This window comes from Acinonyx jubatus, chromosome A1, assembly GCF_027475565.1.
Source record: "Acinonyx jubatus isolate Ajub_Pintada_27869175 chromosome A1, VMU_Ajub_asm_v1.0, whole genome shotgun sequence".
NCBI lineage: Eukaryota > Metazoa > Chordata > Mammalia > Carnivora > Felidae > Acinonyx > Acinonyx jubatus.
The window spans coordinates 175,597,894-175,619,796 of NC_069380.1; the positions used below are offsets into that span (position 1 = coordinate 175,597,894).

The 21,903-nt window shown below is 38.7% G+C and overlaps 1 protein-coding gene across 4 annotated transcripts in view; it reads right to left on the bottom strand.

The window, feature by feature from the left end:
- Positions 1–21,903, bottom strand: part of RANBP17 (RAN binding protein 17) — a 328,652-nt gene that overhangs the window by 61,211 nt on the left and 245,538 nt on the right. For all 4 annotated transcript variants that reach the window (XM_027034339.2, XM_053226569.1, XM_027034320.2 and 1 more), the window contains 2 exons: positions 11,938–12,041; positions 6,056–6,144 (listed from right to left, as the gene is read on the bottom strand). In XM_027034339.2, coding sequence (XP_026890140.1) covers positions 6,056–6,144; positions 11,938–12,041 — 193 coding nt within the window. The remainder of the gene's footprint in view (positions 1–6,055; positions 6,145–11,937; positions 12,042–21,903) is intronic.

Consider the following 21,903-nt stretch of genomic DNA (forward strand, 5'->3'; position numbering starts at 1 on the left):
ATCTCTCCTATTAAATACTTTTTGAGGGCAGGACCTAGGGACTTGTATGCATGGACCTGGCACAAAGCAGATTTCGATAAATATTTGTTGCTGTCAACCTGTCAACCTAAAAATCAAGTAGAGCATATTTGATTAGAACTACCTATTTCTTCCCTTTTAACTGTGCATTTCACTTTGAAGCTTCAGGAAATAATTCACGTAACTTTCAACGAAAATAAGCCTTCCAATTCTTTAAGAACCACAAGCTCCCTAAAATTTCACAAAGCAATACTTTTGTCTCCCTTTGTTAAGGCTTTGCATTGTGTATACACACACACACACACACACAAATACAAAGAATTTACCTAAGAAGTATTTACTGAAGTCCTATTCTGTAACTGTCTATTCATTGTTTTAGACTCTCTGGAGCCACCAGTGAGCCAAACATTAAAAAATTCCTGTCCTCATGGACTTTATATTCTAATAAGAAAAGACAGAAAATAAATAAAAGACATACATAATATGTTAAGAGAGTACTACAAAGGGAAATGAAGCGGAGAAGGGAGATAAGAAGGAAGTGTGTGTGTATATATAAGGTTTCAGTTGGATAAAAATGAAAAAACTGAAATCAATGAACTTAATTATTAACTCTGTTTTGGCTATTGTCAGATAACTTACTGTTTTTTCTAGGTAGCAGAAAATCTGCTATTTTTGATAGATCATAGACACTATGTGGTATTTACTGTGCTAGGGGCCGGGGATCCAGAGATAAGTAAGACAAAGCTTTTATTCTTAGGGAATTCATTCTCAAGTCTGCATGGCTGACACATAACAGAGATTCTCTGAGTACCAAAAGCAATGCCAGAGAAGCACAGGTGAGAACATATTCCACCAGGAGACCTCCTGAGCACAGACTCAGTGATCTTTAGTGGGAAAGCATCTGGAAGGCTAGCCAGGAAACTGACAAGACCCAAATCTCAGAATCAAAGAGGATGAGAAGCACACACAAGCTCCTTTGCAAGGCATTCTACAGGCATTAGAACCGTCATATTTTTCAGAGCACACTGCATTCGCTACGGGAGAAAGCCGCGGGACATGAGGGGATGCTCCCTTTTCTGTGTGGAATGAGAGTAGTGCCAATTCTAATATGCTTCTGACAGAGGTGACTGCCACAGAGAAAATGAGTGATTACTGGAAAGCAGAGTAGAGGTCTACCAAGCTGAGAGGTTAAAAGGGCTTCAGAGTGAGAGTGCCAGACTCAGATTACAGGGTGAGAATCAGAACCCACTCTACGAGTTTAATTTTCTAGTGGCCTGTGAGGACTGCCTATTTATGGAAAGAAGGAAGACAGTGGGAGGGAGCCCTTAGGTAGAAGAGGCACAGACCTAACCGCTTTCACCCAACCTTCTCGATGAATTCCTAACGTCTACATCAGATGAATGGAAGATCAGAAGTGTTAATAATATGACATAGCCTTATCAGATGCCAAATATAAAAAAATGAAAAGCATGAGGTTTCCTTCTTGACGATGACCACCCATCCATCCACACAACCAGCAGTCAGTATGACTGGACCCCAAGGAAACAGAAATGGGAAAACACATAATTCTTTCCCTCTGGGATCTCACAGTAGGGAAAGCACAGTAACATCCTAGAAAGCAACAAAAGAGTTTTTGTTAAAACCGTTCAGAGATAGGGGTATGAGGATGTGGTTCCAGAACAGAAACAGCCGGCCAGTTCAGAGATTATTTTAAAGGTACTCCATGAATGTGAAACAGGTGTACTTTTTTTTCACAAAAGCAAATGCTGTTGGAAGTCTTTCTCTCCTGTCTAGCAAATGTCTATTTTTCAACACCTTGCCCAACTTTCACTTCCCTGGGAAGCCGACGTTTTTTTTTTTGTTTTGTTTTGTTTTGTTTTTGCCCAAAAGCCAATCTCTTCCTCTTACGTGTTCATATGGTCTTTTGCATGCCATCTTTGTGACAACCCATTGACTGTTCATTAGTTGTATGTCATATCTACGAGATGGTAACCTTCTAAAGAGTGATCCATTTTATTCGTTCTTGTGAGAAGCAATCCTTTTACTCATTCCTCAGGCCTAGCACACAGCACTGTGTGCTTGCCAAACAGTGATTTTTTTTTCAGGTTTACTTTCTTCCCTATTTCAGTCTGTCCAACATAATGCCAATTACTTTCTTCTTGAGGTACAATTCTGATTTGGTTAGGCAGTCACAACAACCGCTCCATGCTATCTATGGGATAGGGTCTAAATTCCTTAGCCTGATATTCAAGGGTCCCAGACAACCTGCATTTCCAAGCACAAAATAAGTGGTATCTACAACAAAACATCTTCTCCACTACCCCCTTCCAAACCCTGTGCGTAGGCCAACCAAAAACCTCTTATTTCAGAGTTCCAACACTCTAATCCTATGCATTTGGTAAGATCCAGAGAAATATCTGTACTTTCACAGAAACCTTCCTGATTCCCCAGCTAAATGCAATCACTCTATTTGTATCTGCTGTTACGGCACTTATCACCTTCTATATTTTATTACAGTCATTTTTGTATGTATCTAACAGGTTCTATTTAATTAGAAGCTCATTTTGGGGTAAGATTTGAGTCTAAGTAATCTACATCCCTCATGAAACCTAGCACAGTCCTTAGCCAAATTTGCTGAATAAGTGAGCAAATGGGATTCCTTTGTCTCATTTCATATTAGAGAAAAGAACTAACAACAGTTAGTGGAGTATCCACTTTGTGCCAGACATTGGATTAGGCCGTTATATATGTCCATTCACTCATTTCTTATGCTATACTTGTTAGACAGGTATGATTAGCTCTGTTTTGTGGAAGAGAAAACCGTGATTCTGATACATTAAGTAACTTATCCAAGAGCCCACAGGTTTTTGTGTTTGTTTTTTGAGCCTCGGGTTAAGTGGCAAAACCAGGACTGGAATCCAAGACTGTTTTGTTTTCAAGTCTGTGCTCTTCTACACATCTACATATGGTCTTGACTTGTCTTTGTATAATGTGTTGATGCATATTCAGTATTCCAATTACCTGACTGAAAAACAGTGGATTCAGAGATCAGATTATGACAAGTGAAAGGACTGAGCAGAAGGAAATAGCATCATACGCATTCCTTTTTTTCTCGCCCCCAATTGCTGCCTGGATTTTTGATACTTCAGTCTAAGCATGATTTGGGAAGACTCTAAACAAGGTGACTAAATGCGCTACAAGGTAAGGCGCTTTCATATTGTGTTCTCACTATATGGGCAAAGAAGTGTATTAGGGATTCTTCAATTCTCCAGGAGTAGAACAATTTATCAACATGTTTGCTATGTAGTTTCAGGCAATTTAGTTTTGGAAGGACAGTGATAAGCAATGCAGTTCGTGTAGCAGTTAATGCAGTCAGTGTTTACAGAAATGTTTTTGAATTAAAGAGCTAACCACTAAAATAGCACTTTATCAAATAATCACCATAAATAAAATGCATCTTGACTTTAAGATGACATGTGCTCTTGTAGGACATTTCTTCTGCATGCTAAGGACTGTATAACAAATTAAAGAACACACATTTATGTGGATAAAAGGCAAAAATAAACTTTCCCTGGCAGTAATGTAGGAATCATCACTGACGGTTTGACATATCAATATTTCAGGAAGAATAAATGACTTTCATATCCATGTTTTTTTTTTATCATATCCTTATTCATTTTTACATTATTAGAATACTTTGAAAAGAATCTGTACTTTATCACCTGAAACTGCTTAAAGTATTTCAAAATATTTTAATAAAGCTTTTTGAATGATCAAATAATGTAACTTTTAAACAAATTTTACTATTATTATAAATATTTGCTCTTCATCCCTTGCCCAAAGGAAAACTATAAATCTTGTCTCAACTGAATGAACACCATTTATCATATTCATTTTGTTGTCAATACAATTATGAAAAGCCTTTGGCCTTTTCCCAAGGAAGCTGATTTGCTACTGAAACTCAATTATTATAAGCAAAGCCGGTACCAAGCCATCCTGTTTGGCAATCTAACACAGCTCCCTGCATAACTGACACTTCGCCCTCTGCCACTGACCCTAATAACATCAACATCTATGGTCACATGGAGGAGACAATAGTTTCCAGTTCAAAACAAAACATGAAGTCCCAAGGCCTTCCATTTGCTATTGTCTGCCATCTGCTGGACAAAAGTTTCACTTCAGACAGGTGCCAAAAAGAAGGAGCTTAGTGAGGAAATACATGGAAAACAGACTTAACCAAAGACTTAAAACATGTTCTATGAATTTTAGGCGGTATCGATTATGGCAGATATTTATATTCTTTGACACTGAGGGGAGAGGTTCTGGACTTGACTCTTGGTTGGGACCGCTGAGGAGGGACACAGGAAACGTTAACTGATGGACATCGTAGAGTTGCAGCTTGCTGTCAAGATCACCATCCATTCCAGAGTGCCAAAACTAGGCTTCTACGATTTTTTTCAAATAAATGAAAGTTTTCACGTTATAAGCTTCTGTTTGTTTTTAGATAGATAAAAAAGTAATATGCAATCTCAGTTTATTCTTCACAGTTAAAACAACTGTAGGACTTGCTGTGTTAAAACCTACAGCCTCTGTACATGTACTTGGTATGCTGATATAAAGACATACATGGTTCTTCAATGACATGGAAAACACTTACCTCTAACCTTTCTGTGAACACATATATCTGATGAAGTAGGTTTTAATAGTAACTAAAAATGTAAGTCGGTATTCAATTAATGTTAGAAAAGTTTTTTTTTTAATGCATAGAGTTCTCCCTAAACCATGCCCAGATCCCCTGTTAGGTATATTTTTGGCCTAACTGGGGATCCGTGGTGAAAGATTGCTTTCAAGAAGTTTCTTTTGTAGTGTGGGTGACTGGGTGGATCAGTTAAGTGTCCGACTCGATCTGGGCTCAGGTCATGAACTTGCAGCCGTGGGATCGAGTCCTATGTCAGGCTCCATACTCATAATGCAGAGCCTGCTTGGGATCCTTTCTCTCTCTCAAATAATAAATAAAAAAAAAGAAGTTTCTTTTGCAATTTGGATAAGGAGGGTTTGAAAAGAGCAACTGAGAAACAGTGTAACTTAAAACATACAATTGCTTTAAGGCTACAGAATTTTTCTTAAGTGCTCTGATAGTTTTATGTATAAAGGCATGAAAACATATTACACTTACATGACTTTATAAATTGTCACTTCCTGTTAGGATCAAAGAGGATACATACAATACTACTAAAACAATATTAATAGCAACCACTTAGGACTCCCAAATATGTTCCAGACATTACACAAAGTGTGTTACCTATTTTAATGGTCCCAGTGAGCCCTGATACTGGATGTCTCTTTTTTTAGATGAGAAAACCACGACTCAGAGAAGAGAAATAACTTGCCAAGGTGGAGAGCTGGATTTCAATCCTACTCTGATACCAGAGTCCACGTTTGTCTCACTCTTACATGATGAGGCATTTCTGCCAGGGATGTTTGTTTCTTTGTTTATTTATGTTGCTATCTGTACTAAGCCTTGGCAAAGGTAAATTCAGAATTTATACTAAATGAAAACTCCTGACCATTTATTTCCCCCTTTTTCATCTCCATTAATATTTTCACGATGGTGAAAAGCTGTAGCATGATGAATTGAGCCTCAAAGAGGCACAGTAGCCTGCTCAACCCTGCTAATTGAGATGGAACAGAAATTCAAATCTCCTCGAAAATGCCAAATGGTAAGATTCATTGATCCTGAGTTAAAGACGTTAGCCTGATTATCCCGCAATCCCTACATAAACAATCATTTGGGAACGCGATTTTTAAGTTGTCAATATTTAATGGCACCAAAAAGTGACCTCTCTGAGCTGGGTCTCCAAATGCTGTGCTCAGTTATCTGCACTGCTGCCACTGTGCTGTAATTTTTAGCTGATTACACATTAGTTCATTTAGCTTTGTTTCCTCTTCCCTACTGTGCCATACTATTAAACGAAAGCGAGGGGCCTGGCATCCCTCTGTGCACAGAGCTGGTATTGTCACAGTGTAATAAGGATACATCCAGTCAAACAGCATGGTGTAGCTGGTCTTTGTGTTCAGTGCAAAGGCAATCCCTCGAAGATCTCTTGCCAGCCCGATCAACATACGCTGTCAGTGGGAAAGAGACACAGTAATTGATTTTCACGTTAGCACAGAGCAGATGGAGTAATAATCAGGCAATAATGACCACATATCTGATTTTGATTCATTAGCTAAAATGTCTCGCTCAGATCCCTTTCTATAGAAAACCGTAGACCCTTTTAAACAAACAGACCATCAAATCTGCTGACCAACTCTACTCTGCTTCTTACAAATTGAGCTAAGTCATAATTCCAGTAGTTTAGGAACATTTAGATTCTTAATATACTTTGTTTCCAAATCATGCCAAATTAGAAAAAAAAAAAAAACAAACCAAGAGATGAGGATTGATAATTCCACAGAACAGAAAATGCACAGGGTCTAGACATTATTTAATAATGGCAAATCTTAACCACATCGGCTTGCATGAATCAGTCCCACTATGCAATCTGGAGTCTATCCTGGAAGCACACTGGCATTTATTTAAAGATCCCTAAAGAATATCTCTAGTAACTTAGGACAAAGTAAAACTGTCCAGGTGACCTATTGCTCCCATGACATACCGAGAATGGCACTCGTGCTCCCCCAAGCAAGGAAAAGATGTAAGGAAAGAGATCTGTATTGGTTATCAGAAGACTTGAATCTGAATCCCAGCTCCACTGCTTTACTGTAAGACTTCAGGCAAGGCAATTTACCAGTCTCAGCTTTCTCATCTATAAAAGGGGCTAATATTGCCTCTTTCACAGGGGCATTGTGAGGAATCAATTTAATAAACTTACATTAAAAAATGTCTAACACGAGCCTGACATGTACTGTATGTTCCATAAATATATAGTTTCAGAGACAGGAGAAAAAAAAAACACCTTGACTCTTAAATAAAAGAGATCTGACTTGTACTCTGGACTCTTAATTAAGCTGTCCTTAGGATGATGCTTGGGAAGAGAAAAAGAAAACCCACGAACAGATGCTGGAATGTCAGAACAAAGAGCACAAATAAACATAATTGCAAAACAAGGGGGTGGGATAATTGAGATATGCAACTGTGATTTCTGAAGGTTTCAGTAGAAATATTCTGCCAGGAAATGGGCTCTGAACTTTCCCTTTTACCTGATTTTTGTTTTCCTCACACTTTGGTAATAAGCGAAAATCTTGTAATAGGAAGGCATTTAAATTATCATCAAGCACTGGGAAGTGAATCCTAAGCCTCATCTTAATGGCTAAATAACACCTCAAAGTAGCAAAGAAGAGTTTATCTGTCAGAAGTATCTGTAATTTCTGATCGTCTCCCGACCCCTGTACCCAAAAGGTGACTCCATATAACTGGAAGTTGTTCATAAAATATTTAGTTTCTAACTGTCTAACGGTTTATAGAATGATGGTAATCTGAATTTTCTGAATCGGTAAACCCTGTATTTGTTTCTGCTTCTTTAAATGACTCATTCTTTTCCCTCTCGTAATGTCACTAGTCCTTTTATTCTAGAATCCGCTCACACCTTATAGTTCTCTCATGTGACCTGCTATTTTTCTAAAAAAGCCATTTTGCCTTTTATGTAACCTTTTTTCACCACCTGGAACTTGTTCCCCTCTTTTGCAGCTTTCCACGTTTCTCACAACCTCAAGAACAAAATACGTCTTCTAAGACAGCTTCTTTGAACAATTCTATTTTGAGTATTTATAGCTCTGCAGTCTTTCTGTGACAGTGGGCTTTCGGTATATTTTTATGTATAGTTGGAGGTTACGGGCTACTCTTCAAATAATATTGTTTCCACATGTACGTAAGGCACCCACCATTCAGCTCTAAATTAGTCGACAGGAACCATGAGTTTTACTTTCTTCATGCTTAGTGCAAGGGACTCTTAAAATATCTTACACTATCTTCATTACACAAAAAGGTTGACATTCTATTCCATCACAGCTTTTTCTTCCTTAAAAGATGCCAAGTTAATAAAAGTGCTCTAAGTGACCTGAATCTATGAAATTATATCAAGGTTTAATTTTAGAAAATGTTACTACAGAGCAGAGGAAGCACATGACAACATAACAAGTAAATGTATCTTTTCAGTAGATGCAACTGGACAGGAAAATACAGTGTTAATGTGAGTAAGAAACAGATGCTTCGGCTCAAACAACCTCTTTTATCTTAAGGCAGCAAGAGTACTGAAACAACCTATACAGATACTCAAACAACACTACAGGAGTACTTTCTTGGTAGCCAAAACATAGCCAGCGCTGGTATTAGACAGGACAACCGCTCCCCAGAAGTTCAACCAGACTGCCGAACGATCTCAGAGAACAAGAGGCGGTCTGATTGAAATTTAGGGAAGGAGGAGCCACAATTCACCATCTCATTTAAAAGAGTACAAAGGGGTTTATTTCAAAAGTTGCCTTTGTCCTACAGGACAGCTGCCGTTGGTCAACACTTGATTGATCTGAAAAGTGAGAGGCTCCCTATATTTTCAGTGAGGCTGTTTTGGGGAGGTGGGGAGGTCTGGGGTATGTAATCCCAAGGATTCCCTGCGGGTAGCTCCAGGAGAAGCCGCTCCGTGCTTCAGCGGGCTGCATGGCGAACAGTTGTCTGTGTACCAAGCGTGAGACGAATGGGCTGGGAAACGGCTGAAACGCGGCTCCTTCCACCCTGACCCCCAAAACAGGGTTTCTAATGGAAAGTCTGACAGACCCTTTACTGTAGTGGCACTACTGGGGGCAGCTATAATATTATCCTCATAATTCTACTATATAATAACAACAAAGAAAAAGAAGGTGAAGGGTCATTGTGCTTTGTCTTTAGAATTAAGATGGCTGTCTTCATCCTTACAGCATACTCTTAATTCTGGAGACACATCTTAATAACCTCTAAATAGTTCCAACAAAAGAGCCGTGTCAGAGGAATGAGCAGGCCCCAAGGTGTTTCAACTGGAGTGTTTTCATCTGCCTTTATTGCTCTATCCCTCTCCAGAATTAAGGCAATAACCTGTGATAAATTATTCAGGAACTGCTACAGGGATCAAAGCAAAATCATTCTGTTAAAGTGCTGTTTGCAACATTTGGCACTTAGTGCGAAAACTTTTAATGTGCGCATGCTGAAAATCAAGGATTTTAAATAATTTAACATTGTGGAGTTTTTACGAAGGGACTAAAGATAGCAGGTTCCTATTTAACTGCTCCTCTTCCTCCGAGAAGTTTTCATTCATTTTCCTTAAAATCGATGACGTCATGGCCAAATCAAAAATGATGCATGAGTCAAGGGAGTACTGGACTATATTTTACTATGGATACAATTATGGCGGGGGGGGGGGGGACATATATTTCGAACTAATGCTTCGGAGCCAGGATTTGTCACAGCATTTTCTTTCTTTTTTCCCTTTGCTGTGAAGAGAAAAACCCAAGACAAAAAATTCAATGTTCTCTTCAATTTTATTAGGACTAAGTAAGAACACAAAGCTATAAATTTAAGAGTTTTGCAGCATTTCTACCCCTTGCAACCATTTTTCAATTTGGCAACACAGGTCCTCACTGTTTACATTCATCCTGAAATCCGCATATGAAAAATATCTATAAATAGGGAGTTAGAAAATCCTGGTAAGGGTTGCAAATTAAATGAATTTGGCAGTCCTGAGGCATTTTCATAGAGATATTTTAACAGCATCACCTCCTGTGGATTGGAATACTAAATACTTTATTGAAGAACAAAACAGAACTGTTTTTATCTCTAGTACTTGCAAAATGAAGTACCTGAAAGCACTTTTGCATGTATTATTTATTCATCGTGATAGAAAAATAGCCTTAACCTAATAAATTACATTTAAAAGCATTTAGTGCAAAAGTTTTGTTTATGATAAAGCAACAGATTTAGTTCTTTATCGGTAGCTTACAGCACCAAGTTTTCTTTATACAAATTAGACAGATGGTGCTTACAGTAGAATTTACTAAAGGTCTGTCACAACAAATGCAGCCAAGCTGCATATTTAATCACTGCAGAATCTTGTCTACCTGCAGCTGCCAACTGCTAATCCAATTTCCCTGATAAATGTGGCAAGAGACACGATCAGCAATAAAGAGCATCTAACTCCATTTTCCTGCAGGGCGTCTTTTGATGAACATTTAGGACGGAAGCACGGAGTGCACTGTGTGGCCCTGGTTCGTGGCAGCTGCATGCATTCTGAGGCACAGTTCTCAGGTTACTCACTTAATTCTGCCACTATCATTACGTTGCTATTGATCTCAGTAGCTGTTGCCTACACAGCATTACTCTAGATGAAGCTGAATCAGGCAGTTATCATGCATCAAACTTGCTCAAAAGCCTGGAGATTTCCCCTTAATTACTTGTGATTTTATTTGCAAATACCGTTAAAGTGTAATCAAGCAGTCACTTTCCAGGGTCGTTAAGAACTTGCTGGTTTAGGGATATATCACTGGAACTCCATTAAAAATGACTCTAGGAAGATGGTTTCTATCAAACTAGATGGGATTACATCAAAATGGGCTTGGAGTATAATGAAATCTTCAAATGAGACAAATGTAATTTTTAGAAAGATGGTGTTTTTCAACCTCACTGCTTCTGTCTGATATAAAGGGCACCCAGAGCCACCTCAAAGCTGCAAAGATTTTGTTGGCCCTTAAACATATTTGGAAGACATCTCAAAAACATAGCTAACCTGAATAGAAAGTCTGGTGAAGAATTTTAGCAAGATTATGAACACAAAGAAAATCTCTAGGATCCTTTTTGGTTTTAAAATTCTGTGACTATTGCATGTTGATAAACATTCATTTCAAAAAAGTCTATTTCAAATTAAGAGGTATAGCATTTGGCTAATTATTTTTTTGGTAGAAGAATTACAGTAAAATAACCATCAAAGGCTATTGTTTTACTATCTGGCTTCTCAGAGCTAAGTTTTTTTTTTTTTTTTTTGGTAGAGAGAAGAGAAACCAAGCAAAATGATGGTTAATGTTTTCAACTTATTTCAAATAACAATAAAATAGGACTCAAGCATCACTAACAGAGGTGCCCACCTTCTCTGGAGTACATTTATTAGTCTTTTAAAAATAATAATCAGTGTCAATCTGTTTAATAGAGCCCAGATGCATTATGGTTTTAGACGATGCTATTCCTGTTTTGTAGATCTTGTGTTCCCCACCCCCCACATTAAAATCTGGGGCTGTTTTGTCACAAATCGCTTGCTACACTTAAGGATTTTACTAATAAAACATAATGTTGTCTTGGATAGTGTGACTGCTGCCACAGCTGAACAGACTTGTCAAATCAATCCTAATACGGCTCCCACAGGCGCATAAAAACCTTATTTAGCTATCAGTTATCCTAATCACTTTGCTCAGTTTAAGAACGCAATACTTCAAGACCAGCTAGCTCCTATTTATACATATATGCCTAGCCATTTAATAAAGTCTTGATTTATATAAATTCTTGTTTAAAAACATATTTAGAGATGTAGTGTTTTAGCATGTGCATGTTTGCGCATTCCTCCATATAAATATGCTGAAACATACAGTGCAGGGTAGGTGCTGGAATAGGGGCGTTTAAAGTGGGGTACCCACAAGAAGCGTTCTTTTAAAGATACTAACCGCCATGAGGGAGAAATCATCCAATCATCAAGTGTCCAAAATCACTCACTGGCCTCAAAGTCAGTTTGTGGAAGAAAATAAAAGAGTACTGGTAGGAAAAGTACAACTCAAAGACACATGGCGACTGAGAAAGCAAGACCGATGAGGCACGGAGCACATACAAATAACGCAGAACCTTTTTGTGGATCTGGATATCCTAGAATGAGCAAAATCATCTCTCATCATGTTTGGGAACAAACCCACCTTTACATCTTCTTGTTTAAAGTTGTTGTTGAATATTTGTAATACCGTTTCAAAAGAGACTGTAAGAGGCAGCATGAAATTCTCAAATTCGTCTTCATCTTCGCCTATCAGAAAAACAAAAGGGTCACCATGGTTTAAAATGCATGCTATTGTACATTAGCCTCAGCGGTGAGTGCTTCGTTCGGGCTTAGAAACGTTCCCTGGGAAGGGGGCAGCCTGCATTCATACTCATGGCACATTTGTACTTTGTTTGGCTCATTGAATATTCTGGTGTTTTGCCTTCTCTTTTGCAGCAAAATGAAATAGCAAAATTACTTACCAGCCATTTTTTTTTCCTGGCTCTTTATTGGATCAAACAGACTCATGCCCCAGGCACTCAGCCCTTCAGTTCTTAGTGCCCCCAGAGCTTCCCCAATGCCTCAAGGAAAGGCACTTTCAAAGCCTCAGAGACAAGGATCTTTTTTTCCCCTCCTCTTTAGGTGCCAAGGCCCTAAAGGGCTCACAGACTCAGGTGCCCAGATAGCTCTAAGTTATTATTCCCTTTTATTTATGTTCTTTTTTATTAATTTGTTAAATAGATAGCAGGGAAACTTTTATCTGCCAAATAAGATGGGGTCCCTCATGGGTCATTTGGATTTTAAGTACATTCTCCATGGGCACAATTCCTCTTGCACTAAGCTTCCTTTTCTTCATGGAAAGGAGACATTTTCTGTTGTTTCTTTCACTTGGAAGGTAGACCCAGTTACCTCAAATATTCTATCAGAGCAGAATCTTTACTTCAAACATGGGATATGCACAAATGACTATTTTTTATTGAAAACATTTATATGTGAGTGTAGTTGACACAATGTTACATTAGTTTCAGGTATACAACATAGTGATTCAACCTCTAGTTATGCTCTGCTCACCACAAGTGTAGCTACAATCTGTCACCATACAGTCCTATTCCAATATCATTGACTATATTCTCTATGCTGTGCCTTTTATTCCCACGACTTATTCCATAATTGGAAGCCTGTATCTTCCTCTCCCCTTCACCTGCTTTGCCATTCCCTCACCTCCCTTCCCTCTGGTAACCATTAGTTTGTTGCTCTGTATTTACAGTCTGATTCTGCTTTTTGCTTGTGTATTCATTTTTTTTTTTTTTTTACATTCTACCTATGAATAAAATCATATGGTGTTTGTCTTTCTCTGACTTATTTCACTTGGCTTAACACCTTCTAGGTCCATCTATGTTGTTGCAAATGGCAAGATCTCATCCTCTTTTGTGGCTACGTAATATTTCAGTGTGTGTGTGTGTGTGTGTGTGTGTGTGTGTGTGTGTACGTGCACCACATCTTCCTTATCCATTTGGGTATCGATGGACATTTAGGTTGCTTCCGTATCTTGGCTACATAACTGACAATTTATATAGTATTCTTTTCATAACGGGTTGCTCTTAAATGAGAGAGTTGATTCTCTCCTCTCTCCTATGCCACTGAGAATTGTGAGTCTCCCACTTTACTGATACAGACACAGGCAGAGAAAGGTTAAGTGCCTTGCTCAAAGTAGTATACCTAGTCGGAGGTGGAACTCTATGGTCCAGACCTCCTGACTTTGTTGCTATCACTTTTTAAACAGAGGCTCACAGAGGTAATGAGAGCTCAGAGATTCCCATTATATTTGAACTGGTTCTCCAGTTTGGTCCCTGGCGTAGCAGCATCAGAACCACTTGGGAATTTATCAGTTATAAATTCCTGGGTCCCACCCCAGATCTACTGAATCAGAGACTCTGGGGGTGGGGAGTCTAGCAATTGGTTTTAAGAAGCCTTCCAGGTGATTCAGATGCATGCAGATATTTGAGAAACACTGGCCTATATACATCATTCTACAGATAAGGAAACTGAGGTCCAAGGCCACATAACACAGAAGGTCCATGGCACAACCAGGATCTTTTGACTCTCAAGGAGTGGCCGATCTGGCTGACCCTGATCTTTTGTTACTTCTTTTCCCCATGAACCTTATGCACTTTGTCTCCAGAACCCAAAAGAATCACAGACTTAACTTTGTTCACAAAGGGATACTGAAAGGCCAATGAGACTTTCCTGGTATGCTATTCTAAACAAGGGTCAGGTTTCGAGCTGAAGGGTAAGGCTGACCAAATGATGATCCCTGCTCTGTCAACTGGCTATGTGACCAAGCTGTTTCCCTTAACTACATCCTCTGGTAACTGGTGATCACATTAGAGACCTTTCCAGGCAGTCTTACTTTTCAGAGCCCAGCTCAAAAAGAAGCTTTCCCAATCTGAGCGAAGCTCACCTCCAAGTACTCTCTCAGGCCCCACCTCAAGCATTCCCACGTCGCCCACTGGGTTCCCACAGCATTTTGGCTGACTCCTGACAACAAGTAGCCGTGATCAGTCTGCCTCTGACTGCAGGTATTCTGGCGTCTAGCTAGTAACACTAATACTACCACCTGACATCATGCCACCACTACTGCCATTTGATGAGGGGTACTGTGGGGATGAAAGGAAATACAACCTATAACGTGTGTATGTAAATTATTAGATCTGTCAGCCTACACTGATAGCATCTTTGGCTTTGCTTCTGGAGAGCTGAGACTGTGCACCTTTGCATTTCTCGCTGAAGGAGAACAATGCAGGCATTTAAGGCTCAGCAATAAACAGACCCAGCATCTGCCTCCACCACTTACTGTTGAACTTTGGATATTCACTAATCACTCTGAGTCTCAGGTTTCCCATCTACAAAATACGGCTAAAATACATATCGTTGTGAATATTACAAGTTCTAACACAGAAAAAAATAGAAGATGCTCAATAAATAGTAGTGGTAGCGCTAGGATTATAGTATTAGCACCTAGAACAGTGCCTGGCATATATGAGGGAAATGCTGTATCTGAATGAAAAGTAGTTGCTCAATAAAGGTGAATTTAAATATACATTATATTTAATAATGTTATCATTTATGTATAGTGTAATATATATTTATGTATATTTAAATACACATTATATTTGAACTATGTAATCTTACTCTTCTAAGATAAAGTATTTTCTAAATGTGGAATTACTAATAACAACAGTGATGATGATCACTGCAGGCAGAGAAGGGTACAGGAAAGAGTGGATATTTGAAGGTTCTAAGCTCGAATCTTGGCTCTGCTACTTGTTAGCACTCTGGTTTTGGATAAATGACAGCCGTTAATATTTTTGCTGTTCTGAGTTTTATATGGACTTAGGCAATTGCAGGAATCAAATAAAGTGTGATCACCAGGTTGTCCCCCCAATACCCTTCTTCAGGGAGCAAAGCTTTCCCAAGGTATGGATATTTAATCAGCACAAAGACAAACTCAGGACTTTACCATTCAGTCCTTCACTTAATACATGGAGCCACAGATCAAAAACCTTCCTGACTCCTCTCTTTTCTCAATCAAAGTTTGAGGCTATAGGGAAATCAAGAGCATAGAAGACAAGCCACCAAAATGTGCAGGGAGAAGTCAAAGAGCAAATACTGAAGACAGGGATGGGAACAGAAATTCTAGTTAAATGTCATGTCCTCAGAGAGGCCCTCCCTGACCACTCTGCCTAAAACATTACCACAAAACTTGCCCCAGACCCCCAACCACTTTCCACTCCCATAACCTACTTTATTGTTCTTATGGGACTTCCTGTGACTGGGCCGTATATTCACATATGTTAATTCATGGTCTTCCCTATGACGACGTAAGCTCCTTGGTGAGGGAACTTCATCTGTTTTGATCATGACTATATCCCAGTGCCTAGAATAGTGTCTGGCATTCAAGAAATAGTCGTGTAGTGACTGGCTAACAATAGTTATTTCCTGAGTGCTTACTATGTGAAGGCAATGAGTTTGATACTTGATTTACTGAACACCCATGGAGCTGTCCCTAGGTTCAAAGCACTGCTGCAAGTCACGAATGGTCCCAACAATCCTACGGAGTTGTAAGATGATTTCCTTCATTTTGCAAGTGAACAGAGAGGCTCAAAGGAGTTAAGTGGTTTGCCCAACATCTTCGGGCTGCTAAATGTCAGTGGGCTACAAGCCACAATTAGGTCAGCTTTACTTCCAATCTCATGTTCTTCCCCCTGTCTCCAGCGGGGTGGAAGGTACCAGAGGTGGGCAGTGAAGTCAGGGGCACAGAATCTTGAGTTTAGAGCTGCATGACGGTTAGAAGAGGGTGAAGAATAATCAGCTGGGTTCTGGTGGGGAGAAAGGAATTCGTCAGCAATCCTTTGAGCTTAAGGTGGGCAACTAGAACACACTGGTGCGTGACTTCTACAGAAATATTTGTTTCAGTTATAGCACTGTTGCTCTCTTACCACAAGGTGATATACTGTATCATCGAAGCTGGAATTTTTATGTCGTGCAAACAACTCCATACAACATTAGAGGTTTTTTCCCTCATTTGTATTACCCTTAGAGGTATCAGTTGCTGCTTCTGATACGAAAGGAAAAAACATGAGTTCACTCTCATACACAACTTCATGTTCAAGTATGTAGTCATATATTTAGCATGCCCAATGTATAGGTGATTGTTTTATGAGTAATAATTGAAGTTGCTCCTCTTTCTTTCCGACCCGGGCCCAGAAATCAGTATGATTTGAAGGTGAAGTGCCAATTTGCAGACTAATATTTTCACTGGCATTGGGAAAAGTCAATAGTAACAGAACACTGTTTAAGTTCTCAGTCATGCATAGATAAAAATGATAAGTTGTTCAGCTTTCTGGTAAAACCCAAAGCTAATCCCCTCTACTGGATTTCTGGGGATCTGATTCCTCAGAAAAACATTTTATGAGTTTCAAGTTTTTTTTTTCTTTCAGAGAAGTCACATTAAAATACAAATAGTAACCTTTTTTAGTATGTTGGCTCTCAGATATTTTATTTATAAGACACTTCATTTGTTATTTTATATAACTTAAGACCTTGCTTGGTGGGAATGTAAAATGGTACAGCCAATATAAGATGATGCAGCCACTGTAGTTACTAAAAAAGTTAAACACAGAATTGCCATTTGACTCCGCAATTTTACTCCTGGGTATACACTCAAGCAAATTCCAAGCATACGCTCACACAAAAACTTATACACAAATGTTCATACTAGCATTACTGTAATAGTCAAAAGGTGAAAATCCAACTAACTGTTAATCAACTGATAAATGGATAAACAAATTGTAGTCTAGCCATACAATGGAATATCAGTCAGTCATAAAAAGGAATGGAGTATGGAAACATGCTAAACTATGAATGAGCCTTGAAAACATTATGCTCCATGGAAGAAGACACACAGAAGGCTACATATTATGTGATTCCATTTATATTAAATTTTTAGAATGGGCAAATCCATAGAGGCAGAAAGTAGATTAGGGGTTACCAGGGGCTGGGGCCAAGGGCAGTAACTGATGACTACTTTAAGATATAGGACTTCTTTCTGGGGTGATGAAAATATTCTAAAATTAGCTAACGGTGATGGTTATACAACCTTGTGAATATTATGAATATACTAAATACCACTGAACTGTATGTATACTTTAACAGGGTGCATTTTGTGGTAGGCGAATCTCAGAAAAAAGAAAAAAATCCCAAAACAACAAAAAAACCACCACCAACAAAATTTCCCCCACCGTTAAATGTATGCAGAACAATGAATCTTCTCATTTCCTCAAATTCAAATGCAAATAGCAGCTGCATTACTGGGGACTTGGGAGAGTAGCCAAGGAGAAGCAAATAGTACAAATAAAATAATTATGGTAATAATAAATGGTGGTTACTAAGTTACTAAGGATTTATTATATGACAACTATTGTGTGAAATGCTTTCGTATTACTGATAGCTTAGTATGGTAAGTGGAATAATGGACTCCAAAGATGCCCATGTCCTAATTCTTGGAAATCTGTGAATATGTTAGGTTATAAACAAAGGGGAATTAAGGTTGCTCATCAATTGCCTTTAAAATAGAAGATCATCCAGCAGTCCAAGGTAATCACAAAGGTCCTTGAAAGTGTTAGAGAAAAGCAGACGAGGAAAACCAGAGAGATGCAGCATGAGAAGGACTTGACCTGATGTTGCTGGGGAAAGGGGGTCATGAGCCAAGGAAAGCAGGTGGCTTCTAAGCTGCAAAAGGCAAGGAAACAGATTCTTCCCCAGAGCCCCAGAAAAGAACACTGCCCTGCTGACACCTTGATGTTAGCCCACTGAGACCCATTTTGGACTTCTGACTTCCAGAGTTGTAAAGTGATAAATCTGTAATATTTATGCTGTTAAATTTGCAGTAACTTGTTACAGGAGTAACCGGAAACTAATATAGCTAGTAAAGGTCAGATCTAATGTTATGAAGCTCTATTCCAAACTACAGAGAATTAAGAGGGGAGACAAACAAGGAGATGCAGAGGCAGTTGGGTGAAGAAAACAATATATTTGAAACCAAGTACTGACAGGTCGCATATAAAGAGCCAGTGACTTCTGCAGGCCTAGGCCTGCATCATGTGCTGTTCCCCAGTGCTTCATTAGGACAGTACCTCTCAAGTTCTATTAGAATAAGCCTTGAGAATTGTGCTTAGCTAGATCTAACTTGGGCCAGAATTTAGTTTTCATTTCAGTTTCCCCCTACACAGCCTAGGAGTTGTACCTGTCTCTGTTGGGACTATGGCTTCAGGTAGGGCGGGATGTTAGAGTATCTGTCAGCAAGTGTCATCGGCTCTTGCTTCCGTCGGAAGATAACAGTCCAAGTGCCGAAGGCGGAGTAGGCAGCTATATTAGAGGGACTGAACTTACCTCATTTTGAGGCTCCAGTGTCAGTCAGTGCCCCCAATTGTACATTCAATAAATATTTCTATTTAATTAATATATACTGAGTGCTTGTTTTGTGACAGGAATTGTTTCAGGCCTTTTCACACATCTTCGTCTTATTTAAAGCACATTACAATTCTTTAAGATAGATACCTCCATTTCACAGATGAGAAAACTGAGGCTCCCTTTGATTCCTCTCCCTAGGGAACCAGAATGTTTATTTTAGTTCTCAGAAGAAAAATACACTGCCCAATATGCAGACCCTTGTACTCCTTTTTCTAGGAAACCTAACCTAAAAGTTGCATCCCTGAAGCATCTCATTCCCTGGGGGGCTCTGGACTCTCTACCCTCAAAACCAGGTAAGTTATTAAAACTGGATCTGGACTTAATGGGCTGCTTTCTGCCTACAGGGCCGGCTAATTACTCTTAATTATCTCATTATAGATTCTAAGTATTTCCAGCTGCTTCTTTACCCCTTATTGCCCAGTCCCCGCCGCCCCCCCCCCCCCGCCCCCCCCGCCATGTCTGTTTTCCAGATAGTCTCTGCCAAGTCCTGGACACAGGTGATATATTGATGTCTTCTTCCTATCTATCAGAACATTAGTTATTTCTGATCAAGCTTCTCACTTGCTAAACCCTTCTGGGACATCTACCTCTGTGTTCTCTTATCCATGAGAATAAACATGCTTTGGCCAAATATTAGACATGAGAACAAATCTTAAAAACTACATTTGACTTTCACTGACCAGAGAACTGTAATATACCTATACAGGGCAAATAATAAACGTGAATTTATCTATTTATTTGATTGAAGCTCGGAAAGTAATCCCTTCTCCCTTCTCACTGCCCTCAAGCCTCAAATCAATCATTCAGTCCAAACAGTTCAAATAAAAAGGAAAGAGAAAAAGTTACCTTTCCTAATTGATTGAGAATATGAAAGGCGAAGTAATAGCGAATTGAATGAGAATGTGTGGTCACAGGGCTAGAAGTTATAGGACTGTGACTGACCTTGGGCAAGCCATTTAATCTTTCTGAACCTCCACTTTCTAACAGATAAACAGTGCAATAATACCTATTTCACGTGGGCTCTTGTGAGGATCAAGTAGGATAATGTATATGAGAGTGGTCTGCAGACTATAAATTTGTAAACAAATGTTAGTTATTAATAAGGAAAAGGAAAGTTTCCTTCCTCCGTGTATTTTTACTTTTATGATTAGTAGTTATTTCTAGAGTACTCTTCCCTTTTTATTCAAGTCATTTACTTTTCAAGATTTCTCAAATTTAAGCTAGAAATATCTTCAGGTGCTGATTATCTATTAAAGGTCACAAAGGTAGATGAATAGTATGGGATGCTCCTCCCTAAAGGGAGAATATCTCATAATGTCTATAAATAACATTTTAATATTAGCATTCCTTGATCACTACAAAATATGACCGCTTCTTAGAGTTTGAGTGTCTGAGGAAAGCATTTCTCACTCGGGTCCTATTAACAAGCTTCTCATCTGGGTAGTTCAAGATAAGGTGCAATCACAAAACGTCCGAGGAAAAGCAACTGTAAGTGACACCAAGGAAACACGATTTTAGTGGCACTGAGTAATTCTAAGTTTGTGGTTGGTAAAAACTTAATTTGCAATGAATACTATTTAGTTCTCCACAGAACAAAGAGCCTTGTTGTAGTTCTTTTCCACACTTCCCCTCGCCAATATTTGTCAACTGAATTCACCTCTATTCAAATTAAACAAAATAGAAGGTTTTATTTATTCAAGTATTTTATACTGAACAGCTCCCTGGAGGTTCTCCATTTACTGGCTTGGGTAATATTATCTTTCCTTTAGTTTATTAGATTGACAAAGTTAATTTAAAAATAACCTAGGGAACTTTAAGTGATTCTTGGAAGGGCTAACATGTGTGCACATATGGCTGGTCACCCATTTTCTTCTGTATGTATGCTATCTTGTGAAGGGAGGTTTTGCATTAATTTTTATAATTTCTTAGAATACAGAAATACATTGCCAACATGAAAGATCATCGTTCTGATGATGAAATGCTTTCAGTTCTGTTCTTTATACAAGTGAACGTTTTGTCTAGTGTAGCCAAGGAGCAATTTGATAAAATGATACAACTGTTTATTGCCAAAAAACCCCCCCATTTTCATCTGAAATACAACCTGGGGCACATAGCATCTAATTAAATTCATACAAAGTGCAAATTATTGAATAGAAACCAAAATGCATTTCAAAGTAAACACCAATTAATGTGACACCCAATTTCTTTCCCCTTTCCTAATCGCTCCAATGTGCATGGCTCGTACACAACATACTCAGCTTAGTTTGTAAGATTCAATTAGAAAGAATATGCTTTACACATTGCAGTCTGAGAATTACATCCCTTGCTTTGCAAGCAGGCTGGTTAGGTGTTTTTTTTTGTTTGTTTTTTTTTGTTTTTTTTGTTAATTTGATTCTTACCAAAAAAAAAAAAAAAGTCAGTGGTATAAAAAGTCCTTCCCTACTTTTTCTTTAATTTGAGAAGAATTCTCATTACCTAATATTTTCACTTACTTCATTTAATACATGGATCTGTGCTTCTTTTGACAAATGCACTCTCTCTGTTTTCTTTGTTTCCGTGACATTGAATACAACAGAAAACTAGGAAGCCACATATATAGGAAGTCTGGGAGCAACGTTCCAGTCAACCTAGTTTGTGAGACACAGCTTCAAATAATAAATTATAAAATAAAATAAAAAAATAAAAAATAACAAAACTGTGCTCAGCAACACTCATCAAAAGATCATCTATAAAGTAGTAACACTTAAAAAAAGAGAGCAACAAGTGACTAATCAAGCACAAGAGCGGTCAAGTGTAGTTGATCACTTGTGAAAGTAATCAGCCACTTGAATTGTTTTGTTGTGGAGAGGCCAATGATCAAAGCTACTCCCAGACAGAACCTGGCAGGAATTGCTGATTCCAGGAACTATGATGATGGCATCTTGGTTATGGTACACTTTTGTGTCATTCATTCACTAAATATTTACTGAACACCTACAATGTAGCAATAGGAGACTGGTACTAGAAAACGTGAAAATGGCAAAGTCCATGCCCTGAAGGAGCTCAATATGTATTTTGGGAACAAGAGCAACTCTGATTCCTAACAAGGAACAGAAGC